Source organism: Castanea sativa, chromosome 4, assembly GCF_040712315.1.
Source record: "Castanea sativa cultivar Marrone di Chiusa Pesio chromosome 4, ASM4071231v1".
NCBI lineage: Eukaryota > Viridiplantae > Streptophyta > Magnoliopsida > Fagales > Fagaceae > Castanea > Castanea sativa.
In genome coordinates this window covers 13,563,729-13,573,996 of record NC_134016.1, presented here as the reverse complement: position 1 = coordinate 13,573,996, position 10,268 = coordinate 13,563,729, and the positions used below count along the sequence as shown (strand labels likewise).

The following is a 10,268-nucleotide window of genomic DNA, read 5'->3' as shown; positions in this document are numbered from 1 at the left end:
GAACATACAAGAAACAAATATATTAACCAGCTGGCAAATCTCCTTTCAGACTAGTTTGAAAGAATAAAAGCTTGTTAACATGTCACAACCACATTAGGAAGCATGCAATTGCAGTTGCCACTTTTTAGAGTTTGATAAAATTTTGGTTCTCTTGTTCTTTGAGGTGGATATCAGAATACAACTATTCTATACCTATTTACATTTCCAAGTTAACAGGATAAGAGCCAACAGACTTTGGACAGAGGTATAGATCCTGATTGGGAGTCTTAAGCAGGGAAACCTTTCATTCTCTAGCTTAAAGTGTTGGTAAAAACAATGATTTCATGCGATGAACTATTATAACTTGCTTATACTATGGACCAATATACAATAAAAATTTTACAAACACAGAGACCACCTTCCATTTACAACAATCAAGAGTGTTACAAGATCAAGAAATCCAGCATCTGCCCATGATTTTGGAGCTCTTACTAGTCCCCCCCCTCTACACTACTTCTTCAAGCTCCCATCCAGAAAGAATCCAGTCTCCTAAAAGAGGTCAGCAAAATAGAACTGCCAAAATATCTGAAAAATAAAAGGAGCATGAATACTAAATCCTCTTAATACAGTAGTCTCGCTCCACTCCATGATGCACTCTAGGGAGACAAGGAAACTTTTTAGCTTTTGTTGGTATTTACACTCCTTCAAATGGGTCTTGTTCTTGGTGATCCACCAGGGGTATGAGCTCTATATGGAGAGGTTTCATGAAAAGGATCGAGAGTGTATGCTGTGTTTGGTCTCATTGTATATGATGAGTACTCATTGAAATTGTAGCCACTTTGTCCCGTCATAGCATAAGCTGGGTGAGGAGGAGATAAATAACAGCTCTTGTGTGCAGTTCCATATTGTCTTAATGGGCTTGAACAGGGAGATACAGGCAAAGATGTAATCGTTCTTGCACTATCCCTGCACATAAAAAGTATGAAAGCGAGGTCAGTCACTTCAATAATGTCATACAATTATTAAGCATGAATGAGGATAAAAAGGAAAGAGATGCACCTTGGGCTTCTCAAAGCACTTGAACTGGGAACAACTGGCATTGTTGCATAATCTCTATCAATCAAAGTGATATTTGTCCTATTTGAATGGAGTTCTAACACTGGCTGCTCAGAAAGTCAAAGCAAGTAAGAGATTAGATTTAGTGCCAACTTCACCGACTGAAACAAATTAGAGGATATAGATTTGACTTCGGCAAAGTCAATTGCCACTGAGGACCTTCCTCATCTCTTATAGAAAAGAAAGTGAAACTATATTTCAACCTTTTATATCTTTAATTTTCTAAAATCTCATCTGAAAAGATGATTCTAATTCTTGTGCTGTTCTTTTTCATTTTAAAAAAACAAACAAACAAACAAAATCATGTTGATTAAAATGCATACAAATTGTGTAAACAATCTCATCCTGATCAGGTGCTTATCTGCTCATCAAACTCCAACCATCAAATCATAAGACCCCTATAGGATTCTTTTTTTTTTTTTCTTTAATTTCTATGTTCCTTTTTTCTGATATGTAATGATAATCATGGAAATAAATGAGTTTGTCATTTAAGGTTTCAACAATAGTACAATCTAGCACACATTTCACTTCAATATAATAGTTTTGATAGTCAAATGGATGCAAAAACAAAACCAAAACAAACACAAAAAAATTGAAGCACAACAAAATAACAAAAACCTAGGAATAAGCACCTACGCTTCCTTGAAATCATCACCCAGCTAGAGAAACAAAACCTACGAATCAACACCTAGGGTTGGTTAGCCGCAACAACACCAGACCATTGAGAACTTTTCAACAGAAAGTACATTATCCAAGCAAACTGCGTTATTAGAGAGGATATCTACTTCAATCCTATTGACTGATAAAAATGAGTTAGATATTTCTTTCAATAGGATTGAAGTATATATGCACTCAAAGTTTTACCTTCATTTCTTCCCAATCAGTAACAGCAGGCTTGTCCAATCTATGGCAAAGGTTTTCATCACCATTGCAGTAATCTATAGCTCCATTTTTTTTTTTTTAAATTTTTACAAGCCTAACCTTCTTAGTATTTGATAAACCTACTGGTTCAAAGAACTGATCCATCTCATGTAACCAATTGGTGAAAAACTGAAAATCCAGGGGTCCTGGCATCCATCACACGTAGGTGCCTCTCAAAATTACCATTGTGCATTGGGCTAGGACATTTGCTAACCAAACTGGTTGTTTTAGCTATGACAACAGTGGTTGGGGCATGGCTATCAGTAGTGTGGGTAGTTGGGGAAATTATGTTTTTTCTACATGGATCCAATAGGATTTGGTGGATCCTGAGCTGTTTTGGGGTTCAATATGGATTGCCTAGTCGATGGGTTGTTTTGGATTGCAACATGGGCTTGGGTTTTGAGCAATGTATGGTTCAATAGGTTTTTTTTTTTCCCCTAGCTGCGCTTCTAGTTGTGATCCACAGTGATACTGGAAAACCAGGATCAAATTTGGCTCTAATACCAAAACTTGACGCTGGAAAAAAACCAAGATAAATGCAAGAACATGATTGAATAGAAAAACAAAAATAACCTAGGATTCAACACCTTGGCTTACTTAGCTAGGAATCAATACCTATGGCTGGCTGAAATCAACATTACACCATTAAAAAAACTGTCTAACTGTCACCATTGGAGTATAATAGCGTGCTTAGATAAACTACTAGGACTTAACCCTAAATCCAATTGACTTGGAAAAGTCCAATTATAGAATTATGAAAATACACTTCTTTCAAAATAAAACTAATAGGATCTAAAATAAAAATCAAAGTGACCAAAAAAATAAGATTAACTTCAAAAATTACATAAAACTATATTAGAATAATATTGTATTTACACTACAAACATCAGAAATATCATTTACAAGCACAATGCTCATGAGTGAAAGCCCTAAACACAGTATTTAATAATCAAATATTTCATGAGTCAATATTACAGCTCCTTCACTATAAAATATGTACGTTAGTTTTTTTTTTTTTTTAAAGAAAAAACGTTTTCCGAATTTCTTCTAAATATCTGTAGCATAACTTCGAATGGAATCAAATCAAAATAGGCATCATATATCACGTCCTCTTATATTTGAAATTATAAAGCATACACCATTGAAAAGGATGACAATCTTAGGCCATTACCGGTGTGCGGCTTCCATCAAACATGAAAGGGAAGGCATCCTTGGTCACATTCATGTTAGCCACTCTAGTCGTTGCCTGGTCTCGAATGAAGGGGTGATTTAGTAGTTCTAAGGCTATAGGGCGTGCTGAAGGTTCTCGCTGCAAACATAACTTTATAAAACTCTTTGCATCATTTGAAAGGCTTTCAGGTATATAAGGGATCTCTTTGCTGCTTGCAATTTTGAATAGTGCTGCCACCTGTTGAAACAAACATAACAAAACATAACCATTTTGTTCCAACAAACGCTTAAAAAAAAGTTTCTGAATATCGTATATCGCACCCCTTCATACTGGCTCCAAGGTGGTTTGGACGTTGCCATTTCAAGAATCGTACATCCCAAGCTCCAAATATCCACAGCTAAATTGTAGCCATTTCCATGCATTACAACCTAAAATTCCAAAACAAGATAGAAACATGAGTAACACGAACCTTAGTGAACACTAGTAGGAAACAAGAAAGATGCAGAGTGGAAAAAAAAGGATAATGTGCATGTCAGTGTGAAGCAGAGAAGGAGTTGGTGTGGAAGGAGAGACAAAAAGCATATACCTCAGGTGCCATCCAGTAAGGACTACCCTTGAAAGAGAGCACTGAGGAAGCTGCTGTTATCTGGTTCAGAATAACCAAAAATCAGAATTGTTTTTTATGATTAACAGGAAAGCAATAAAAAAATTGAAGAATACAAACACAATCTATTCTCAATGTTTATAGGAAAAATATTTTTATGGCCTCCCCAATATGTGACGCTTGCTTCATACTAGTAAATTATATGCCCTTTATTCCAGTTGGTTGCATAGAAATTAGATGAGAGAGAACTCAAAATCTTATGAAAATTTGGGGTTCAAATATTTGGTAGTCAAAATAAATTTCCATTACCAGCATTACACAAACAAATTTATTTCACTCCCACTTTACTTGAGCACATTATTGCTCTAGTAGAGTTGTATGCTTTTGTACTAAAAATACCCCAGGTATTCTAGAAGTAAACTTCTGTTTATGGGGTAAGATAAATGTACATGTTTAGCCATGCCGAAGTCCGCCAACTTGATTTCGCCATTAGGATCTACTAAAATGTTTGCCCCTTTGATGTCCCTGCCAGGAAAACCACAATATTTAATAACCCTAAAGAAACTAACAAAGCTGCAATTCCTGGAACAAACTACTTAGGAACCACAATTGATACGCAAATACCTGTGCACTGTATTCCTTCCATGTAAGTAGGCAAGCCCAGAAACAATCTGCCTGGTATAATTTTGAATGACAGGTTCCTTGAAGGGACCATATTCTTGAAGTAATTTGTGGATTGAGCCACCAGAGACATATTCCAAATAAACTGAGAGCGCTTCCTCACCCTGAGAACATAATATTTCATTATTATTATGAATGCAGAATCCAATATTCACATATTACATAAATTTGAACATGAAAATTCCTTCACTCTCCCTCTGTCTCTTGCCTATCTCTATTAGTGTGTACATGTGTGTGGTTGTGACTTGTGTGTGCATGCACATATCTATTGGCCTTTATCAGATGAAATTTTTACCAATTCACTTCCATAGTATCGAACAATGTTTGGATGTGAAAGCTGATTAAGCAAATTTATTTCCTGTTGACAAGAAAAGATTCAGTTAAAAACTTTATCTACTATCAGATGATGTAAAGCAATCTGACTGTACAAATTCAACTGTTCAAGTAACAAAAATGTGAAAACTGAACAGACTTATAAATTAGCTAAAATCAGTTACCTGGTTCAGTTGCTTGAGACATTCTCTTGATGTCTGATCATCAGAAGCAACCTTGACTTCTTTTATTGCACACATTTGCCCACTTCCACTGTTATAGTTGCAATTATTACAATTAGAGAAGTATGAAAATAGCAAAAAGGCTACTCTTTACTCCAATTTCTATAATTTTTTACTTCATCAAATGGCGGCTGAGTTCTTTTCAGGCCCATCTGGACCACTCACACCACCCATACGCTTCATGTCTCTAATATTGATTTCAAAACAGATGTGAACCTCCACTACACGTGGCAACTCACATGGACCTCCAAGTTATGGAGTTAAGAGTTTCTGCTTTTCTTTTCTTTTATAGATGTATGTGTAAGAGTTGCTCGATAGATATACAAGTTCATTTATCTGGAGACATGGTTTCTTTCAATTTTTTTTTTTTTTTTTTTTTAACAATTGTAATAACAACTTAGCATTTTACCTGGTATTGCCATAGTAAAGGCACCATACCAACTGGCAAGTGCATGCAGTTACCATAATTAAATTAGTCTCTGTGAACTTTGATAGTTAAAGTCAATAAAAAAGATAAGCTTATTTTGTAAAAAAAAAAACCAGGGGACTTTTGAGTCTATGCAACAATAAGCACGCAATACTAAAAGTTTCCCCTGATAACTCTAACCTATAATGTAACTTCATTTCTGAAATTAGGGAAGCACTAAATAATATATATACATTTAAGCACAACAATTACCTATTAAATCCGAGGTATACATGCCCAAAAGTCCCCCTTCCTAGAAGCCTTCCTTTCTTCCATTTGGACTGTGAAGAAGTTGTGTTGTCACTGACAATCGTTCTTGTGTTGGGCAAGGCAGAAGGGCTAGTAGGAGAACCCGGAGGAAGAGGCAGACGATGACATTGACTCTTCCCATCTTCTTGCTTTCCAGTTGGAGACTCCAGGCTCAAGCAATGCCGTGGGTGAAGAGGTGATGTGGGGCTTGTCGGTCCCCTTGACCCTGGACCCGGGCTTCTTGATCTCATGCTAAACATGGTATCACCATGTCCTCTACAACCAAGATACAACACAGTTTATATCATTCACAGTAGCATTAAAGAAGCTTAATTGGAATTATTCTTTGAGGTTTTATTTTTTGGGGATTTTAGCTAGACAATAGAATAATAGCTAACCTCACTAATCCCATGCCCATAACAAGTTGTACCCTAGACTTCTGCCTCCATAAAGAAAAGTACCAGATGGTACAAGGCCATTAATTGTAGGATTTTTCATTAATTTTTTAATACTAAAACCCAGTACACTCCATTATATTCAAATTTTGGCTATCTTTCTTCACGGTGAGCATTGAAATAATGGTAAAATAATTAAACTCACAATTTCTTAACAGCTTCAGCTTTTAGGAAAAATTGTAGTTTATCAAAGGGAAATGTATAAAGCAGTCAATGTAAGTACGTAGCATGTTAAATATGAAGTATCTGACATCCTTGTTATTGAAGAAAGCAGCAGAGACTATTACAATGAGGAACACTGAGTTTCGTGCAGAAAAATGCATGTGATCAAGATTGTCTAGCAAAATATAGAAATTTCATGACTATAGCTCAAATTCTCAAGAGAACTTAAAAGCTTCTGATAATTTTTTTCAAGGGTAGTCATCTATTTACAGGGTTTAAAAAAAAAAAATTGAACATGGAAACCCAACTATAGAAACGGACAAAATTGAAAATAAGTTCATGCGGCTCAGAGAACAAAGCTGACAGCACACCCACATGGTTTATAACTATGTTGATTGTAAACATGGAAACCCCATTGCAAAGCTATCCAAATCTGACAAAAACAAAATGAAAGACAAAATATAAAATAAAATAAAATAAATTTAAAAATTTGAGTAGCAAATAACCTCAGTTCAAAAAGTCTGAGCAGACCCATATGCAAAATTTTGATTTTGGATACCAGAAATTAAAATAAATTTAAAAAAAATAATAAAAAATAAATAAATAAAACAGATATTCAAAGCAACCAAAACTCTGACAGCTAAAATAAGAGATAAAGTGTGTATTTTTTTTTTTTTTTTGGACATGGGGTGAATTAGAAACTGCCTATTTTGGTAACAAATTGATTTTTTTTTTTTTTATAAGATGTGTCAATTCATAGTTACCAACTTGCTAAAAACCAGTCCAAATAAATACATTAATAATGACATTTTTATGATGAATTTAATCAATCAAAAACCTACAATTGATTAACACAAAACCCAAAGACTGACAAAGCATAACTGATAGCAGACCCATAAGTGGAATTTTGATTCGGAGCCAGAATAAAACTTCCACATACAACCCAAAAAAAAAAACCAGATGTGGAATTTTAATAGGATACCCAAAAAAAAAAAAAAAAAAAACCCACATATTCAAATCAACCAAAATTCTGACAGCTAAAATTAGAGATAAAGTTCCTTTAAAAAAAAAAAAAAATTGGGGTGAATAAGAATCTGCAACAAAATTGAATTAAAGTTACTAACTTTGCATAAAACCAGTTCAAATAAATAAATCAGTAATTAATAACATTTTAATGATGAATTAATCAAACAAAGATTCAAAGGTGTGGAATTGATTAACACAAAAAAAAAAAAAAGGGAAAAACCAAACCAACCTGTGATTACCAAAGTGACCCTGGTCCTGAGCAACCGGGTGATCCTCAGAGGACCCACAAGAGCTAACACTGGAAACCGAGCCCGACCCGGATCCTAACCCGACCACACCGGGCTGGATTTGATCGGTACCGGAAGAAATCGATGGCCGAGGAAGAGGGTGGCTATCGGAATCGAAGCCCGAGAACCCGGAGGAGGATCCGCCGGGTCCGAAGTCCTTGCTGGCACGAGGCGAATTCCTAGAGAAAACACCATCAAAGCTCTTGGGTTTGTCTTTGGACTTAGTGTTGCTGATGGTTTTGATTGGCGATTTGGATGGATTGAGGTTAGTGGTAAGTGGGTTTTGTTGATCTTTTACAGCCTTTTGTTGCTGTTGCTTGTTTTTGCTGGACTTTCTCGGCCACCAAGCAGGCATTTTTAGCTGCTGATTTCTGAGTAAACAACAAACAGAGATAGAGAGAGAGAGAGAGAGACTCAGAGAGAGTAAACTTGGATGTGGGGATTGTGAAGGATATTTATATGGGAAAAGGAAGAAGATTCAGATATGAACGAATGAAGAAAGAGAGAGAAGAAGAAGAAGAAGCAGAAGAAGGAACTACAGTGTGAAACAGCTAAGACTAGAAAGAGGAGAGAGAGAGAGAGAGAGACTTTGGGGACGGCAGGCGGTGGTTGGATAATGAGAAGGAAATGACGTGGCTGTTTCCTAGTGAGAGAAGAGTGAGAGACTCTTTTTAGACAGAGAGAGTGTCTGAATTTGTGCAAATGTGTGGAGAGTGGGACTTTACTTGAAACTTAAAAGTGAGTTTATTATTAGAGACACAAATATTTGTCCTAAAAATAATAAAAGATAGACACAAACACAATTTCGTACATTTTTTGTTATCGAAAATTCCGCGCACTTTTAGTTCATGTGTTTGTTATAATTGGCGCATGATAAGATTTCTACTTTTTTTTTTATTTTAGAAGAATAATATTCTAATTGAAAATAATAAATTTTTTTGTTATTCCAATTTTTGCACACAATCTTAGAGCATCTATCAACATTTTCCTTGAAATTAATAATATAATAATAACAATAAAACAAGTTGAAAATAATAGTGCTTCAAGCCTTCAATAACAACTTATCATATAAATTTGTTATGAGAAGAACAAAATAATTCTAAAATTACATCAATTTTCAACAAATATTTTATAATTATTGAGATGGTTCTAGTAAGTTACTAATGACATATAATGAAAAATATATATATCTACATAAGGTTTAAGAAAAAAAAATTATTTTAGATAACACGTATATAATATGACATCTACCTCATATGAGGTGGACCAGCTCAATATTTTATCTCATATGAAATAAATAGATCTTATATATTTTGAGTAATGTTGGTGCCACTGGCTCACAACTCGCCCACATAGTAAAGTGTGAGTGGTAAAAGGATGATAGTGAGTCCATGTAAGAACACCTCCTACCACTCACAACTAGCCACGTGAGTGAGTTGTAATATAAGTTGTGTTAGTTTATGCGGTACCAGCATTACTCATGTATCCGTTACAAAATACTACATCATTCAAACTAAAAAAAAATTAAAAAAGAATAAAAAATAAAATCTATTACATACTAGCTGTCATACACGCCCATATTACCAATATTTATTAAAAAATATAAATATAAATAAATAAATAACTGAAATAGTGTGTTTGAAGCCTAGATTTCAACTCAACTCAAGCTAGAGTTTTGGTTGTGTTCCTAGGGTATTGCTAGATATTGTATCCCCACGTATTTTGTGACTTTTTGTGTGTTTGAGTGTATGTGTCAGTAAGTGTGCATCTGTGTGCGTGTGGGTGCGACTGTGGGTGCTTTTTGAGTTTACGTGTTGGAACAGTGTTGGTAAAGTTGGCTTTGTATAAATGGGCAAATGTGCATGTTGTTGCCTTTCTTGGTGTTTTAGAGTAGAAAAAATAAAAATAAAAGAAGTTAAAAAAAGCTAAAAAGCAAAGCAAAAGAGAATCTACCTTGACGATTGTGCACTATGCTACAACACACACATTCATTTCCGCGGAGAGAGAAAAGAGAGTAAAGGTGTTGTAGACTTCTAGTAGTTGAAGCGTGTGGGTGGGTTGGGACCATGATGATGAGAATCATGGATTTGGTATTCATGATAAACTTTTTTTTTATTTTTTGTTTTTTGTTTTTGGCTATAATATTGAAGTATTTGTGTGTTTTTTTTTTTAAGATTTTAATATTGTGTGCCCTTAAGACACATAATAGTATACCATTTTTTAAAAAAAATTTAGCGAAAATTAAAAAAAAAATTGACAAGTTTTTAAATTCCTGATAAAAAATTTTTTTTAAATTTTTTATTAATATATATCCTAAAAATAGTATCCATTAACCGGATTTTTTTAAAATATTATTTTGGTGTGTAAATTATGTAAAGGTGGAGGAGGATAGCGATATTTGTGTTCCCTGCCAATGCGTCACTAGCCATGTCATTTACCTTGCCCAATACGTCAAAGGCTAACAATTCTAGATATGTATAATTATAAATTGGAAGATTTCTTAGACTTTACAGGATTTTTGTTTTATTCTTTTGTCTTTTTTTTTTTTTTTTACTTTTAATCTATTGTATAATTTTTCATTTTAGTTAAGAAAGTGA

The 10,268-nt window shown here is 34.5% G+C and overlaps 1 protein-coding gene across 1 annotated transcript; it reads right to left on the bottom strand.

Moving 5' to 3' along the window:
- Window positions 1-257: 257 nt before the first annotated feature.
- Window positions 258-8,379, bottom strand: LOC142631161 (mitogen-activated protein kinase kinase kinase 3). The gene is made up of 11 exons (XM_075805256.1): window positions 7,614-8,379; window positions 5,706-6,017; window positions 4,970-5,057; window positions 4,768-4,830; window positions 4,416-4,576; window positions 4,241-4,316; window positions 3,774-3,833; window positions 3,508-3,615; window positions 3,188-3,424; window positions 1,039-1,142; window positions 258-945 (listed from the first exon to the last, which is right to left on the bottom strand). The coding sequence occupies exons 1-11, from the start codon at window positions 8,024-8,026 to the stop codon at window positions 684-686; spliced, it is 1,884 nt and encodes a 627-aa protein (XP_075661371.1). The 5' UTR covers window positions 8,027-8,379; the 3' UTR covers window positions 258-683.
- Window positions 8,380-10,268: the final 1,889 nt, after the last annotated feature.

What these genes read in the sequence shown, in the direction of transcription:
- LOC142631161 (XM_075805256.1), bottom strand. Translation starts at nt 8,026, where the DNA reads ATGCCTGCTTGGTGGCCGAGAAAGTCCAGCAAAAACAAGCAACAGCAA. An exon ending in GTCTCAAGCAACTGAACCAG is followed by an intron (nt 4,831 to 4,969) that starts GTAACTGATTTT and finishes TCTTGTCAACAG; the next exon opens with GAAATAAATTTGCTTAATCA. An exon ending in CTTGGAGCCAGTATGAAGGG is followed by an intron (nt 3,425 to 3,507) that starts GTGCGATATACG and finishes TTGTTTCAACAG; the next exon opens with GTGGCAGCACTATTCAAAAT.